The sequence below is a fragment of the Excalfactoria chinensis genome, chromosome 2 (assembly GCF_039878825.1).
Source record: "Excalfactoria chinensis isolate bCotChi1 chromosome 2, bCotChi1.hap2, whole genome shotgun sequence".
Lineage (NCBI taxonomy): Eukaryota > Metazoa > Chordata > Aves > Galliformes > Phasianidae > Excalfactoria > Excalfactoria chinensis.
In genome coordinates, this window is record NC_092826.1 from 69,386,405 (window position 1) to 69,404,742 (window position 18,338).

Sequence of the window (18,338 nt, forward strand, 5' to 3'; positions counted from 1 at the left end):
AATCTGATTGTCTAATTAATTGCTGTTCACAGCTACCCAAAGGGGAGCTGTGCATTAGGTGGAGCCAAACTCAGAAGAAACAGCTGCAGAAAGGAAAGCACTGAGTAGAACAAGTAGTCTAGAGAGGTAGTGAAATCTTTGTCTTCGTGAATTTTTAATTGCTATGAAGATGAGATTGGAGTAGATAACTTCCAGACGTCACTTCCATGCTAAATTATTTTTTTATTCTAGCAGAAGAAGACACACAATCATTTCTTCATTTTCCTGAAACAGGAAAACAGTTTGTGTTAATCTTATCCACGTATCTGATGGTGCTCAAATTGAAAATCTCCCACTGTTGAATTTTTCCTATTGGAGAGATAATAGTATATTGTATATTTCTAGGGAAATAATTGTATTGTGAGAGTTGAAGCTTTCAGCACACACAGATAAGATAGGATTACCCCATCCCCAAGATAGTACTATTTAGAGAACTCCGTAAGACAGGACCTCCACAGAGATGCAGACTGTATTAAAAAATAGAAAATTATTGCAGACATGTCACTTAACTCTTCCAGTAGGAGTAAACAAAGATGAAGAGAAAAGAAAGCAGGAAGTTGTAGCTACAGTTTTTCTTGAGGGTAAGAAAAACGTCTTCAGACTTGTAGACGAACTTCTATATGCTTCAGTTCCAAAATCAGTTTGTGCAAAAATAGTCATTCTGTGAAAGATAAATGTGTTCAAAAGAGAGAAAGGTAGGAAAGTCTTTGCTAATGTCCTTAAAAATAATTATATTCAGAATGATAATGTTCTATATGTTCAGTGTACGTTGAAAATCCCAGATGAATGACATGTGTTTAAAACATCTGACAGATTTTTAAAAAAATAGAAAAGCAACAAAAATCCCCAAGCAGGAGAAAAAATAAATTACGTGCTCTTACACTCTTTCCCTCCCCCCCCCCCCCCCCCCCCCAGACCATGTAATAAAATTCTGAGAACTAAAGCTTTTGAGAGTCAAGATAAAACTAGCAAGGCTTTCTTTGTTTTGGATCATAATGATATAGTGGTAGCTGACCAAATGATTTGAAAGCTCACTCTGCTATTCCTGTTCAGCTATGTATGTAAGTAAACAAAAAAAGTCTTTTTTAATCTATTTTATAAACAGCTGGGGTTAGAAAGAATGAAGCATTTGTTTCATTTTGGAAAAATACAGTGTGTGTCTGTTCTGAAGGATCGTGACACGCTCTTGTGCTCAGATGTATTCTTGAAATGATGTGCAGACTGTGGTCAGTATATTCAGGCCTTTGAAAGAACAGTTAATAAAGTGGAGTGACCTTTGAGTTCCTGCAAAACTGCTGAACAGAAAAAGGAAAAAAGTTACAAAACACTGCATACCTTATTCAGTGGCACACTTGATCCTTATTCCCAGATGCAGACTAAGATATCTAGAAATCTTTTAATCTAAGCAAAGTTTATCTAAACACATTCTTCATGGGAAACTAATCACAATGGATACTGAACTCTGAAAGTTGTCATTCTGCCCCTTCATACCAGTGTAAATAATTTTCTTGACGTGTAGTTATAACTATTCAAATTCTGTATCAGACACCCTGCCAAAGCCAATTTTTAGGAATCAGCTGTAGCATGAAACTTTGTTATGGCAGGTGAATTCAGAGACAATTGCTGGAAGCTCGGAAACGGATCATCTTCATCTTTACTGCTGCAGCTAATTTCATGTGCTTCTTTCTTACCTCTGCTTCACAGGCTGCAGCTGAACGTTCATGGTTGATGAGGGAACTTTTGTCTAGAGGTGATCATATTTTTAGATAGGCTGATAGAGAGAGCAGGATGTGTAGAGACAGGCTCTGAGAGATTTCAGCTCGTAAGAGCCTGAAGAATAAGCTGAAAACTTAGGAACTAATTTAGTTTTCTAAGAAATGTTGGAATTGTAGAAAATAACAACAGTACTTCAGAAGCCTTGAAATAGAGCTGCTCATCTATATCTGATATTAAATGTGTATGTTCTGTAACTTCCTATGAGTATTTTATAGAATATTTTTTCTGTTCCTTGTCAGTCCAAGAAATTAATGGTAGTAACGCTAATGGGACTCAGCCAAATGTCTCTCACTGGCTTGCCATCTGTATTGTGTCCTGACAGAACAAATGCTGTTCCAGTTAGTTAAATTCACCTTGCTTGCTGAGTGTCGGAACTACTTCACTTGCGTCATTATCAAGATGTCTCTTTTTACATGGCGTCTAGTTGGGGGTATTATATTATATAACAACAGACCCCCAGAAATCTGGCATATATTCTATGCAAGCATCTCAGATGTGGCCGAAAGAGGATGTAAAATGGAAAAAGCAGTTGAGGCAGTGTTGCTCATTGCAGATCAGCACATGATTTGGCAAAGGGACAGATCAGTTGAGGCATGTTTCGGGCAAGAAGAAAGCATTGACCGCAGTTACCAGAATCCAACCAAAGGCAAACTCTGGGTGATCTCAGTGCTCTGTGTCAAATGGGACCACGGTATCTCCAAGAGGGAAGGTACTGGCAGCAGTGCAGTCAGGTTTCATAATACTCGGGAAGGCAATGGGAGGTAATTGTAACTGGTCCCAGGTTACCCATAAGTAGAGATGCTTTTCCCCTCAGGCTCCCTTTCTCTGAGCTTAACTGTCAAATGTTTGGTCTCTGAGTTGTTTGCAAGGAAGGTATGGTGGACAAGAACCATGGGGCAGGGAGATACAGAGGTGTTGTGATACCTGGCACCTGAGACCCTTCATTCATAATTGTGAAAAATATTCGGTTGTGGGTGTCAGTAGAAAAACAAGTAAAGCATGGTTGTGAAGAATGAGCCCTTTTTTTCCCCCCTTTTTTCCTTTCTCTTCTTCCTTTTTTTTTTTTTTTTTTTTTTTTTTCCCTTCCCTTTTTACTTTCCCTCTTTTTGTTTTGTTTTGTTTTTTTCCTGTTCCTTTCAAATGTTAAAGACTTTCCCTTGGGTTTTTGCACTTCTGACAGAATCACCTGGCAGAGATCTTATGTTCGCTCATTCCCTGTATTCCAGTTTGCTATCTGGATTTGCAGTAACCACAAAATCCACTAGGGCTGCTGTTCTGAAAAAGGCAGTGAGTAAAGTGAGCTTCACAAGAAACTGCTAGGATTTCTTTGTTTGAAATGAAAAACAGTAATCATGAAAGAAGCAGAATGCAGATAAAATCTTAAGCATATCGTAAGCAAAAACCCTTTGCCATCAAAGAACTTGTAAGTCAGATGCAGGGAATTTCAGGATAACAGTAATTAATTTCACAAAGCTGGACAGCTTCTGACAATGAGGAATGGAGTAGCAAAGAGTGGATACAGTTATTTGATTACATGAAAATTCTATCAAGGCCCAGTGAATGGTAATATTTGAGCAAGTCAGCGTACTCAATTACACTGTTGTTGGTTTTTTTTGTTTGTTTGTTTGTTTTTTGTTTGTTTTTGTTTTTTCAAGAGGAATTACAAATTTCCTGATTTTATGTATTTTTACTGTGCTCTGATTACATCATGTTTGTTGTGTAGTTACTTGTGGTTACATATTTACCTATATGTATTAAATACTTTGTAAGAAACTGGTATATTAAGAAAAATCTGTTCTTTCCTATTGTTAATTTGGAACCTCAGGCAGGTTGTCATTACTTGTGTATGCTCATTCTTTCTGAGAATGTAAGTAGTATTGACAAAGGAAAGTCTCACGACTAAGAGCAAAACAGAGTAACAGAAACAGTGCATTACACATTCTACGGTACAAACTACTTTCTACCACTGATTTTCATAGGTTATTTCAAAATTGGTTGTCACAACCTCTGATGAAACTGTTCTTATCCTTTCAGATATCTTGAATGAACTCTTCCAGCGGGAGAACCGTGTGCTGCATTATTGGACCATGCGTAAAAGACGTCTTGATCAATGCCAACAGTACGTGGTGTTTGAAAGAAGTGCCAAGCAGGTGAGGTTTATATAAAAGTTCTCTTCAGTATAATCAGAGTTTGACATAGCCTGGCTTGTCCCACTGTTATAAACTTGTCACTGGCTTCAGTACTTCAAACATCTGAAATATCAATAATTAAAGTAAAAAGTAAGAGGAATTGTTTTCTTTTAATAGAGAATATCTACATGCTTCCGCTGGCTTGGTCTGGTGCCCGCTGGTCTCATTTCTTCAAGTTTGTGTTTGAAAAGTTGTTACACTTGTTAACTTTGACACACACATTTAATGGGACCAGAGAAACAATGGCAACATTTTTCTCCCATGATGGAGTGGGAAGGGATCTAATTGAACTGGTTGGCAGTTGAAAAAAGCATAAAAGTTGGATAATTCAATGAACAATATAACTGAATGGCTGAGAAGGGTTTTGCAGTTTCTGTGTCCTTGTTTTCATGGTTTCTTAGGTTGTAGATCCTTCTCGTGGTTGGGGTTTTTTTTGTGTTTTTTGTTTGTTTTGTTTTGTTTTGTTTTTTTAAGTTTAGCAGTCTGCAAATAACCATCAAGTAATTAAATAACTACAGCTGAAATAACCTCCTTTACTAATCATAATACTAACCCTAAAATTAAGCATGGGTTTCCAAGATGGAATTAGTAACTGGAATGATATATATATTTTTTAACTGGATGCAGGTTAAAGAAGTAAGCTATCTGTTCCTGTTCTGCAGAAAACAACACCGTATCCATAGTGTGAAATACAGTTAGATATACTTTACAGGACTCAAAAAGCTAATATTTTATTTCTTTCTGACAACCAATGTAGACAGAGAGTTAATGACTAGGGATCTGTTTTGATCTCTTGAAATATTTCTGAAATCTGTCTTTTGTGATTTCATGAAGAAAGTATTGCAAGTTGAATACTGGAGTGGAGTTAAATGTGAATATGTCTTTAAAACAAAAATAACAACATCCCCCCTCCAACCCCCTTCACCACTTTCTGATAACCTTAACTTCAGCCTCTGACAAGCATGTGACTTACTTGCTTTTGTACAGAGGTTACAGAATAGTGGTCAAACACTAGAGATAAAGATCTGTCAGCATTTTCATTGTAAATCCCACTATACAGCTGCCTCCCATTTAGTCACTGCCACCTTTATTGGGACACTACGCTGATCAACCATAAAATGAAATTACTGTTATCTTCATAGAAATTTTTGTGGGGAATTTGGAGGAACCTATGCTTTGTACTTTTGGAATGTTATGCTGTGCTGTAGAAAAAGATAGCAAAGCAGCTTGCAAGAGAAATGATAGAATGACAAACCATTCCAGAATTAAGGACTCAACTGGCCTCTAAATTTCACTAGTTTCTATATAGTGATGTGTGTCTCCAGCATATAGTTCTGATCTTCAAATGAAATGAGCTGGCCTAAACTGTAGGAATTAACAGCAAGATTAATTTTGGTTATATTATGACTCTGTAGAGCTGCCAAGAAGTAGTGAAAGGGTGACATTTACTAAAGGGAAGTTTCAGGGGGACTAAAAAGTTGAAAACAAGAAGTATCAAAATAATTGTTATTTATGGTATCAACGATACTCGTGCTTCTTGTCCATATAATTCTTCACTGGCAAGGTTTGATATAAGAATGACAAGAAACATCATACAGGCAACCAGTTGATGTGCCTCTCTGCTTTGCTCTAGTCCAAGAGTTCTTGGTTTGTTTCCATCAGTGGCACCTCAAAAGGACTGTCTCATCAGGCTTGCATCCACACTAGTATGCAACTAGGTAAATGGCATTGTGGTATGCCCTTATGGTCTTTAAAATTCAGACATTCACATTCAGTATTCTAACCAAATTGTTAAATTCTTTAAACATTTGATACTGGCCTTGTCAGAACCAAGAGCTTCTAAGTTCACGTGCCTCTGCATGCTGCTATAGCTGCCTGTATTTAGAGTTGTAAACAACTTGACAATGTGAGTCTTCAGTCACAGGTTTGAGGACACTATCTTTTTCTTAGTAGAAGGACAATAAAGTTCATTATAACCAGTATGTTTTAAAGGACAGCACATATTAATGTGGGCAGAACATGGACTATAACACGGGACAGCATGATTTGTAATAGTAAGAAAGTAAGGTGCTAGGAGGTGGAAGAGAAATAACTTTAGTATGCAGTTGTTTATTAATTCAGTTTCAATAACAAAATACTATTGACTTTTACCAGTGTACATACATTAAATTAACTGATAAATGTCACCTTTTTCACACTCCTTTGCTTTATGTTTAAATTCTATGAGTACTATGTACCATACTTTGTGAGACTGGAATATATATCAACTAAGGAGTGGAGTGATTGTTAAATCTCAAGTGCAGGGGAAGTTTAGCATATACATTTGTCAGTCTAATGTAATATTTTTTTAAGGTTGGAAAATGCATATTTAAGTTGAAGTTCAGCAGGTCTGTGTTGCACTAAGAAGTGGTTTTTGCTTATTTCTGGAGTATACTAATGAAAACACAAATGCCACAGATGGAGTAGAGTAAAATTTAACCATGGCCAACTTGTGTTCATGAAATGCTTATTACTGCTAATATCTATTGGCAAAAGTATGTTGCCTTTGCTCTTACTATTCTTTTGTTCTTGATATTTATTCTAGGCTCTGGAATGGATTCATGACAATGGGGAGTTTTATTTATCCACACATACTTCCACTGGTTCCAGTATCCAGCATACTCAAGAGCTGTTAAAAGAACATGAAGAATTTCAGATCACAGCAAAGGTAAGTAAAATTACATACTATTAAAAAAGCAAACAAACAAGACAAAAACTATGTCTGTTGAGCTTTGTTTTCTCATGCTAGCTTTATCTCTGTATTTCTACGTAGAGAATAATAGAACAAAAGACAATCAGAAGATAATCACCGTATTGCTTGAGTTTCATTAGCCTGATGTGCATTTAATTTCTTGTGACAGAATTGATTTTAATTTTTTTTTTTTTGTTTAAAAAACAACAACAACAAAAGCCAATAACCAAAAACCTCGAAGGTCCTTTGATTTCCATTTTTACATCCTCATGTCTGTGAATTACTCCATGATCATTTGGGATATAAAATACAAGAAGAAAAATTATTCATCTGACATTTAATTAAAAAATAATAGAAAAATAGTAGAAAAATCATTACTCCTTAGATTATTAATTGCAGTTCTACTGTGTATTCTTTCTTCTGAGTTTTGCTCCAGTGTTTCTTTTGGATTCCTTCCAGCATGCAGATTACTACTGCCCCCCATTACTTCCTTTGTCAGGCAGAAGGTGATGCTGGTGCCCCTTTTGTAAGGATGTTGTTAGGGCCACTCCCTTTGTGGTTCACTTCTTGTTGGGAGGAGGTATCAGCCTTTGCTTGTTTGGAATTCCATAGTGAAATTCTCGGAGTGACTGTTAGAAAAGAAAAAGAATCGAAAAACATGAAAGGACAAGCAACAGAAAAAAAAAGGGGAAAAAAAGGTTATGTTCTTATTGACTGCTTTGCCCAAATCCCTGTTAGTCAGGGCCCTGACAATATGTTTTACTCTGACATGGTATCAGAGAAAAATGGGTGGAAGTATAAAGTCATGTTTTGTGGGTAATTTATTATTTGTACAAAGGAATGTGCGTAATCTGGAAGCAAGGTAATTGGAAAACATACTTGTAACCACCACCAAGTTCATTACTTTGTTCTCTTAGTTCCTAAGAACTGCATGACAAAAAAAAAAAAAAAAGGAAAGAAAGAAACATGACATAAAAAAGATTAAAGAATATATACTTAATTAAAGTGTAAAGTACATAACAAAAATCATATCACAGCACTTCCGTTAAGTCCATGTATAAAGGGAGGAAGACTCCTGAGATTTTGTGGGTCAGGCCCAGTGTCAGTGCTTCGGTGTAATGAACAAATTACCTTTGATGGGATCAAAATCCATTTGTATTAGTGCAAGGAAAATAACCATGTTCTGAAAAGCTTGCCTAGGAGAGCTTAGTCTCTGGATTAGGTATAGAGCATGTTTTTGAAAGAAAAACAAGTTACTTCTAGTTACGTAGTAGTAAAAGCCAAGAGAATCTATGTTATAGAGTCATAGAGGCTAGAAGGGACCTTTGGAGATCATGTAGTCTAACCCCCTTCTAAAGCAGGATTTGCTTTAGGTAGGCTACACAGGAAAGCATTCAAGTGGGTTTTGACTCTCTCCAGAGGAGACCTCACAACCTTTCTCTGGGCAAGTGCTCTGTTAATGCACTCTGCCACCCCCACTGTAAAGTTTTTCCTTGTGTTTGTATGGAACATCCTGTCTTCCAGTTTGTGCCCATTGCCCCTTGTGCTTTCTCTGAGCACCACCAAAGAGATTCGGTGACATTTCTTTAAAGGAAGAGGCATCTATTTAAAGGAGTTCTGGAACAAGAGGTAGAAGCTTGCTCCTTCCATGACTTCTCCATCTGTACTTAGTAGCAGGTTAAGCAAAATGATCCCCTTTATGACAGGTAGAGTTAGTAACTGATATTTTCCTGTTTTCATAGCAAACCAAAGAGAGGGTGAAGTTGTTGATACAGCTGGCTGATGGCTTTTGTGAAAAAGGGCATGCTCATGCAACAGAGATTAAAAAATGTGTCACAGCAGTGGATAAAAGGTACAGAGACTTTTCCCTGCGCATGGAGAAGTACAGGACCTCTTTAGAGAAAGCTCTGGGTATTTCCTCTGATTCCAATAAATCGGTAAGTGAAATTGGAGCTTGATGATAGACACATACAAAAAATATATATCTTTGCTTCCTTTTGATTTACCTGTAATTTTCTCCTGTCTCCTTCTTTAATCATTTCTTCCTTTCTTTCATGAAGAGCAAAAGTTTGCAGCTGGATATAATCCCAGCCAGTGTCCCTGGGTCAGAAGTGAAACTGCGTGATGCTGCTCATGAGCTTAATGAAGAAAAACGAAAATCTGCCCGCAGGAAAGAGTAATGAATTTATTTATTTTTAATAACTGAGAGTACATAAATCAGTCCTGATAATGAAGCAACTGTCGTGGCTTGTCTGGAAGCGTAGAAATTGGATAAACAGTAAAAGAGAGTGATATTATTCAGTAGTTCCTATACTGCCTTTTATTCACATACTCATTCTTACAGGAAATTCTAGCATGTCAGAATCTCAGACTTTCAAAGCCACCTTAGACTTGTGTTAACCTGCTTCTTTTCTTTATTAGAAATAGTGTGAAATAAATGTGTAAGGGGAGGAGAGAGGATAAGTTAAATCAAGTGAAAAGCATTTGACAAAATTTCCATCTCTTTCCCCATTTCTTTTTGCACCAGTCACTAATGCAAGAGTGCTATCTCTCGTGTTTCCTTCCTGTCTTTTCTCTCTCATAGCATTTCAGTTCTCAGACTTTCTTAGAGCAGTGGAAAAAGCAAAAGCTGATGAGAAATGTGTATTCTGGTTATTATGTATTCAAAACGATTATACAGATTGAGATTTGATTAGTCTTTCTGTTGTCACCTAAGGTTTATTATGGCTGAGCTAATTCAGACAGAAAAGGCTTACGTAAGAGACCTCCGAGAATGCATGGATGTAAGTGTTCTTTTTTATGATCTTTGAAGACAAGATTCAATCTGTTGCTTTCTACTTCGTTCTGATTTTAAAAAATAAATGTGTTTAGTTTGTTGTCATAAAACCAAATTAACTATTTTTTCTGCTATTATGCAGAAACCTAGAATTACAGCTTGATATCAGCCACTTCAGAATTCATTCTATATGTTTTGCTTTCATCAGTAGTGTTTGTCTTTTTGTTCATTTCTTGTTTGTTTGGTTTTTTTTTTTGGAGAGGGAGGGAAAAGGGAGTGGTTTAATTTATGTGCTTTGCTTGCAAGTGAAGAGAGCTTGTGTTAATTCTCTTATTATGTGTATCACATGTTCTGCTACTCACTGACTTTTTGAATAGAAATTCAGGGAGATTCCATGGAAAGGTGCCCAATAATTGTTATACTCGGGCTAGTAATGTTCAGTGTTAGCTGTTACACACAACATGAACTTCTAGACTGGAGACATGGCCTTGATAAGCAATATCCTGAAGCACTAGAGGTTGTCAAGAGTACTATGCGTTTTAAATGATGAAGTTTCAAGGACTGTATTAAACTGTCAGTTTTAGAACTTAGGTTTCCCTGTCAAAATCACAAGGTCTGTGTGATACAACATACAGTGTCACAACCGGTGTTGATGATGCTGTATGATCTTCACCGATTTCTCTCTGTGGATGAATGCTTATGGATACCTGAGTGCTTATGTTCAGCATTCTACTGACCTTTCATGCGTCTTTTTTGTTCTGGGCAGACATATCTATGGGAAATGACAAGTGGAGTTGAGGAGATCCCACCTGGTATTGTAAACAAAGAACATATTATCTTTGGAAACATGCAGGAAATCTACGAGTTCCACAATAAGTGAGTGACTTATCTCTCATTTCCATTTTACTGGTAAATCCACATGATGACCTAAAGGATTTCCTAATGAAAATATTGTGCATATGAATGTTGGATTCTTTGCCATCAAAAATCTAGAAGATTTCTTCTCACAGTGCTAAATTGTTGCAGTTGTTCCTTTTTGCAGCTAGACATACACCATTAGAAATTGTCTTTTTCAATCTCAGACATCTTTGAGCTTTTAAGAATTTTTTTATATGCACTAAGATACTGCTGTAGGTTTTTCAGTTGTCGTGAAGATATGGAAACCACCAAACTCAACAGGATACACATGTAGATAGCACAGACATCAATATCTTCAGTTAACACCAGCACCCAAAAATAATTCAACCTTTTATTTCTCTTGACGTGAACACTAAACATGTTGAAAACAGTAGGATACCTTCTAGATGGGGGACTATGTTCAATTTTGTGTACTGCAAGTATGTGCTGACACAATTTCTGATCTTTGCATCAGAACTTGTGTTGAATTGCTTTATATTAGTTCTTATATTACGTATTGTCACCCATTCCTTTCTTCTGATGTTAGTTCATGATGTTAGTATGAATTACAGTAAGTTTTCTAACTGTCTTCATTCATAGGCAACAGATCAATGTCTGCTGTTCTAATGAATATATTTCATGTACCTTATGCTTTATTTTTTTTCTGTCTACCCATAGTATATTCCTCAAGGAGCTAGAAAAATACGAACAGTTACCAGAAGATGTTGGACACTGCTTTGTGACATGGGTAATGTACTCAGACTTGCACTTAGAAATCATAAGGGAGATAGGATGAAGGAAGGGGTGGATAATGGATCTCAAATCCATTTGTATCTTGAGTCTTTGTAAAAGTAATTATTCATTGAAAGACTCATTTTTCTGATAGATTTTATGCTGCCAGACTTGAAAAATAATGGTGTGTCACTTAGTTTCTTAGGATAGGAGATAAGTTCTCTGTCAACTGTAGAAAATGTTCTTGAGACAGAAATTATGCTCTCTGATAACCTGTATAAATTTTCATTTTGGTCTGCAGGCAGACAAGTTCCAAATGTATGTTACTTACTGCAAGAATAAACCAGATTCTACCCAGCTAATACTAGAACACGCAGGAGCATACTTTGATGTAAGTACTTTATGTCCATCTTAAAAATATGTCCTGCTATTTTGAATAATGTACCTGTATTATTTATGTCAAGTGCCTTATTTGTTACGAATATGCAAGTTTCCTGTTACTAATACTGTCAACTTTAGAAAATCAGTCATATCTCTTATTCCTTTAATTTATATTCCTCTGTTGGTCTCTTAAATCTGTCAAATCAGTGCTGGAATTCACTGTCATATCACAACAGTTCAGGAGTGCACGCAGATTTGGGTGGCAACAGCCAAAACATAAATCTCCCATTCTCTCAAGCACGTTCTGTAAATCTTAGCACTTTAATTTGCTTAGGTTGCATTGTATGAAATAAAAATGACAGTCTTTGTTAAATTTCTTGAAGCAGCTTTAATTTGTAGTTGATTGCTGTGGTAATTCAGTTGACTTGCACTGATCATAGCTGCTACACCAACCACATTGCTCATTCAATCCCAAAGTTATTTGGTCTACACGTAACATTCCACTTAGGAGAAGAACAAAATGTAACAGCTATTAGAGTTTTTAGAGAATTTTGACTGCCTTGAAGGCCGTGTTGGTGTGGTTGAACACACATTTATAGATGTTTCAATTATGTTCCTCTCTATTCCTTTTTGTTTCCACCTTTCCTGTGCTGAGCTACTAGTTTTGTAGTGACACCAACAGTTTTGTTAGGATTTTTTATAAAAGCAGAGAGAGGGGCATTTGAGTAACAATATCACTGAAGCTCTTTCAAGCAGTTTCAAGTCTATCACTAAGGTGATAGAGATTCTAAAGATAAAGTCTTGTCTTTGAATCCTCTGTTTTTAGTCATTGTACATGAGCTGTACATATGTGGGCTACAGGAAAACAGACAAAATAATTTAAAAAAAAAAAACAACTTAGTAAATGCTACTGTAAGAAACGATAAGGGGTTTTGACTAATTTGTATTAGAAATTTATTCTTGCCACCATTTTTGATGCCATGTCCTTTGATCCCTCCAATTTACTATTGTATCCAGGGCTCTCAGTGTCCTAGTCCACTTTAGGTAGAATAGAAAAGTGAAGACCTGACTGTATACAGGTAAATTCAACAGGTTGCACTGATTCCCATCTTGGGAATTTCTGATACTGTAATCATGGTGTAGAAGCATATAGTGACAGTGCATGAACCTGCTGTTTGAAATTGTGTGGTTAAAACACATACAGTACTGTAATAAATGATAATCACTGGTCTTGAAATTCAACCATGATTGGTATTTGAAATCTGTAATTCTTCCTTGTAATTATCACGTGATTATAATTTCCTCCTTTAGCTTATTGGAGGACTTGTTTGTTTGTTTATAAGTGGATCTGCTTTCTTTTCAGTCTCTTGTGTAACCTCTTTCCTTTGGTTAGAAAACGTTACTTCTTGCTCCCCCTTGTGGCTCTGTAACAGCTCTTGGGAAAAAATGCTCCATAACTATCAGTTGAATTAGCAGACGATGCCAAGAAATTTATTCCTCAGCCTTTCTGCAATAGTCCTTGTTTTTCCTTGGAATGCTGAGATTTTTTTTATTTTTATTTTTCTCTCCTGAGGGTAAAATAACAGGAATTAGAGATCTTACTTAATAAACTTGTTGTCACTTGTTCAATTTCCCTCATCACTGCTGTTTGATTTTAGGTTTATGGAAACATTTTACAGGTGTACCCTTGGATATGTTTATACAAAGTGAGCAGGCAAATGCACAGCCAAATCACTTGCTGTGTCTGGAATGTATTGTCATCTTCTCATTTATTTAATTATTTATTTGCTTCTTGCTAAAATAATAATGTTGTCCAATGTCTACCACATAGCCATCAGAACAGGCTTTAATCTGCTTGTTGGTTCTCACAAGTCCTCGTATGTTTGCTTTTTGTGTAGGAGATACAGCAGCGACATGGACTGGCCAACTCTATCTCTTCTTACCTTATCAAACCTGTCCAGAGGATAACAAAATATCAGCTTCTTTTAAAGGTCAGTACTCATTCGAACTTCTTTCTGTGATTCTGCTTCTCATAAGCAAGCAGAGCTCTTTCTGAAATCAGGAGAGCTTTTTTACTCTTCACTCTGAGGCTACAGCATCCTGAGCAGGCATACTTTTAAATATCCCTGAAAATGAAAGAAAGCACAAATAAGAAAATTATTGTCCAGATTTCTGCAAATCAAAAAGATAATTCTCAACTAATGTATACCTAGAAAATATCTTCAGCATTTCCAGAGCAAACAAGTAGTTAATGCCTGCATGAACAGAAGTATTTTTTTAATGGTTTCTGCAACAATTTTTCACCAACCATTAGCTGCGTTTAGGGTACAAACTACTGTAAGATACTGGTATGTATGTGTATCAAAAACTTGCACAACACTTGTTACTTCTAATGCTCCTGTTGATGTCAGGTTATGTAGTAGTTGTTAAAAAAACTAAAACCTTTGAAAACCTGTAGTTCAGCTTTCACTCAGTGGACAGACCTCTTGGATGAACAGCAGTGTTCTTGAACTGGGTTAGATCTCCACTGGGTGACACTGCTTATTTTGTAGTAGTTGTCTACTTACAAAAGTAACTGTAACTGATGTATGTGTCACCTTTTCTTATTGATAGTGTCCATGGATAATTGGTTTTAAAACTTCTGAAAAACATTTTGTGTTATTTCAGGTAGTGTTGGAGGGAAATGGATCTACTGTTTCAGTTGAAACTTTTGTCTGTTCTCCTCTTGCAAAAAAAGATGCAGCTTGATTAAGTTAGAACTTGCAGAGATAGGCTGTCGTGTTTTAGAAGTTTTGGGGACCAGTTTCAACAGTTGTTGATTCTAAATATGTCTTAAGCAATGCAGTATTGAAGAGACAGGATAGATTGACTTCACCAGTCTTTTCAGAGACAGATGGCTTTGCTGCATAGTAAAATGGATGTAAAATTTGATGAATGTTGGATTTCCTTTTCTTCTACAAGATAAGAGGCATGAAACATGAAAGGATCAAGAGCCCAAATATTGAATGATGGCAGAACCTTTCTAGTTTCAGAAGTTCTGTTTATATGTCCACATAACATTGAAGCTACCGATCTTCTGTCTCTCAGACAGCACTTCTCTGCTATTTTATCATCCATAATTTAAGTACAGCATTGTTCTGTTTTGGTGCCATGATGGATGGCATTGGTAGCTAAATGGAAGTAGTGCAGTTATGATGACAGTAGGAATAATACATTATTTTGGTTGTGTAAGCTACATTTTATCTTGATACCATTCAAACACATGAAGAATGTGAGGAAATTTGAATATCAGCTCATGTATCTTGGATGGACACTGAACTGCATCACCTTAAATTCCATTGTAACATTTCAGCTCATTCCCTTCTCTAACTTTTGTCCATCATTTAATGGTTATATACATTTTTTTTTCTCTGAGACACTTTCATCTGTTTGAGTAGAGTACATCACTGAATATTGGAAATGAATCAATGTAAATCCTTTAATCAGAATAGTACAAAATATGCTATCACATCATTGGGGGATTAAGTTTAAAATAGATTGTACATGCCAAAAATGTTTCTTTGCATGTTAGAAGCAGGATTTAATTGTCTGTCATGTTAATGTAGAGAGACAGGATGCTCATGTCTACTTATCTTTTGCAGGAGTTGCTCACATGCTGTGAAGAAGGTAAAGGTGAGATTAAGGATGGCCTAGAGGTGATGCTTAGTGTGCCAAAGCGAGCCAATGATGCCATGCACCTCAGTATGTTGGAAGGTAGGATTCAAATCTTCTAACTGTTGTATTTAATAACTTCTTGTATTACTGTATAATAAGAAAATCTGAAGAACTCATGTCTCTCTTCTCTCTGTAACTTTTGTCTCTGTGTTTGTATTTCATGTACCTTTTATTCGGAGGTAAATAAAATGCAGACTTACTGAAATTAAATTGTTAGAGAATGGATAGAGTTTGTTTGTTTTTTAAAAATGTTCTTTCATGCTACTCAACATCTCTGCCACTGCAGAACTGAAAAATATGTAGACTAACAAAAGTTTTTTACTAGCCTACTAATTTAATGGTCAGGTATAATAACTTCAGCTAAATTTTCCAAGGAGTTTCCCTAACTTCTTTATAAGGGAAACATAAGTGTATTAAGAGTTGATTTTTCTGATTTATGTATCAAATAATGGTCTCCAAGAAATTTGTACTTTCCACATCTGTTTACTGCCTGTTCTTTACAGGCTTCTGGTTGAAGTGAAGTCTTTTTTCTGGCAGTATAAAGTCAGTGTAAGCCAATTTAGTATGAGTCTTAGCCAGAACAGCATAATCATGTTCATGGCAGACAGTTGATATTGGAAGTAATTGCTTCTATGTGTTGAGAACAACTTTCTGCCAAAATCCATTTTGCTGTTGGCATGTTATCATGTATGATGGTTCCATCATACATTTAATAATAAAACTGGGTATTTTTTGGCAAAGTAGATTTCTTTAAATTTGAAAGCAGAGACACTTTAGCCCACAGTTGCAGAATAAAAACTTATTGTAACGTGTTTTCAGTCAAAAGTGCTTTTCCTTCTCTATGCCTTCTTAGAATTTGCAGTACCATGCAAGTTAGCATAAAATGTACCTTGGTTTGTCATATGATTCTTGGTCATGTGAATGCCCTACGTCATCACTCTTCCCTGATTTTAAACAACAGGAATATTGGTCAGTCTGAAGGACCCATTCCAGATGCTTTGTTCAAGAGATGATGTTAGTATAAATGCTGACCAGCATTGGTAATGATCTTCTAACACAAGGAATGTGACTCTGGAGAATATCCTAATCTTTTACATAAGTTGGTTTTATAACAAATCATGCATGTACAGCCTTGAGTCATTCCATGTTAAACAAATACAGTGAGCACATTTCCTCTCTGTGTCTCTGGAGGTTTTTGAATGAACATCCTGAAGCAACTTCTATGTGATGCTCTCTGCACTTTTCCCTCTTTAGAACTGTAAGGACTGTTGTTCTCTTGAGATGGATGGTGTTGTTCTGTTGAGACTTTTGGCAAGAAGTATCTCTTTAAAATGCAGTTTTGTACTGCTCAGAAGAGTATGGAAGTCTTAACTTCTGTTATCCTGCAGCTCTAGAACTCCATATTATCCTGGGAGAACACTGTTGCTAGAATGGAAGTACACTCATCAGTATTCTCAACCTTTGTCTTTGTTATATATCAAAATAAATAATCCAGCAACTATTTCTTTATTGCGAGTGAATAAGCGGCAGGCAGATACACATGGCAACAGCTCCAGGCTGCCATCTTTTTTTCATTTTCTATTGGAATATGTTTGCATGCTTGTTGCATGCGCAATAGGGAAGCTTATCAGTAAAAGAGATGGCATTTTGGAGCCATTGTTGTCAGAACATTATCTGCTGTGTCTTTGCAAGCTGCTCACTTTTTACAGTTTTTACAGTAGCAAAAACCTCTTAAGAAAAATAATTTTCTTTGCAGAAGTTACGAGAAGCCAACAGAGCTTCTATTTGTTGGTGAAGTGCTGCCAGAATAGTTGATAAACTTCTTAACAGTTGGATTTCTAAATTTAGGCATAGGCTTGATCTACACTTTCATTTAGTTTATTATAATGTTGAGGCTTTTTTTTTTTTTTTTTTTTTTTTTTTAGCACTGCTTCCTTGGAATTCTGTCTTTTGCAAGCTGTATTTGGAAAAAATAGATTAATTGCTTAATGAACAGAAGCTGTGCTTTTTAAACTTCTCACATTATCGACTTTTTATGCTGATATTTTCTTCTCCCTGGGTTTTTAGGCTTTGATGAAAATATAGAATCTCAGGGAGAGCTCATCCTTCAAGAATCCTTCCAAGTGTGGGACCCCAAAACTCTAATTCGAAAGGGAAGAGAGAGGCACCTTTTCCTTTTTGAGATGTCCCTGGTTTTTAGTAAAGAAGTAAAGGACTCAAGTGGAAGGAGCAAGTACATTTACAAGAGTAAACTGTTTGTAAGTATGGGAGAACAAGCAACCATATTTAGAAAACTGGCAAGATGATTATGACTATGTTCAGATCATTTAAACTTGCCTGACGAACTGAAACAACTGTAGTATGTTGCGTAGACTGAATTTTCAAACTTTTCTGTTTGCTTACGCTTTTGAGGACAAAAGAGTAGGCCAAAAGCAACTGCTGAAGGTTTTGTATTAATATTGGTGTGCTGTAGAAAGCAGAAGGGTGGAAGGAATTTACAGAAAGCCTTTATTTTACTAATTTACTAGTCATGTTACAGTAAATAGCACTAGTAAAGATTCATTCCAGAGGGTATTCTACACGTACTGGTCTCTAAAGGCAAGAACTCTTTGTTATGGAAGTTAATTCTAGATTGTCTACTCAGGCTGGTTATCTCATGGTAATTTTTTTTTTTTCTTTTACAAAATATGTGATAGCTCTTATGGTCTAAATAAAGAATGTGAAGATGAGAATTTGCACAATCCTTTTTAAAAATAGGGGGGGGAAATGCCCTCTTGCATTCATTATGTGTATGCTTTTCAAGTGTAATCTGTGTATTTTATTGGATGAGATTGGGTGAGAGCAGTATTCACACTGTAAATTTAGAAGCAGTCAAGTGAATTTGTCAAGCAACATTGTCAGTCAGTTTGCTCTGTGTCAGTTGGGGACAAGACTAGTTTTTGTGACAGATTATTAAGAACAACTACTTAACCTCTCACACTAAAGGACTTTATTCTTCTACTGATTCTTTTGGGTTATCTGACCAAGTTTAGGTGATATAAATACAGAGCCTTTTCTGTCTTCTCACTCTTCTCTTTCTTTTCCCTTTCCTACCTCCATATCC

General features: G+C 36.2%; 1 protein-coding gene across 2 annotated transcripts in view; it reads left to right on the forward strand.

The window, feature by feature from the left end:
- The window catches only part of TRIO (trio Rho guanine nucleotide exchange factor), a 224,951-nt gene that overhangs the window by 128,608 nt on the left and 78,005 nt on the right, over window positions 1-18,338 (forward strand). For both annotated transcript variants that reach the window (XR_011902859.1, XM_072329481.1), the window contains exons 20-30: window positions 3,850-3,965; window positions 6,589-6,711; window positions 8,478-8,672; window positions 8,796-8,911; window positions 9,452-9,518; window positions 10,278-10,387; window positions 11,087-11,156; window positions 11,442-11,531; window positions 13,420-13,512; window positions 15,163-15,274; window positions 17,303-17,493. Coding sequence is in view for 1 of the 2 variants with exons in the window: in XM_072329481.1 (XP_072185582.1) it covers window positions 3,850-3,965; window positions 6,589-6,711; window positions 8,478-8,672; window positions 8,796-8,911; window positions 9,452-9,518; window positions 10,278-10,387; window positions 11,087-11,156; window positions 11,442-11,531; window positions 13,420-13,512; window positions 15,163-15,274; window positions 17,303-17,493 (1,283 nt within the window). In the remaining variant the exon portion in view is untranslated. The remainder of the gene's footprint in view (window positions 1-3,849; window positions 3,966-6,588; window positions 6,712-8,477; window positions 8,673-8,795; window positions 8,912-9,451; window positions 9,519-10,277; window positions 10,388-11,086; window positions 11,157-11,441; window positions 11,532-13,419; window positions 13,513-15,162; window positions 15,275-17,302; window positions 17,494-18,338) is intronic.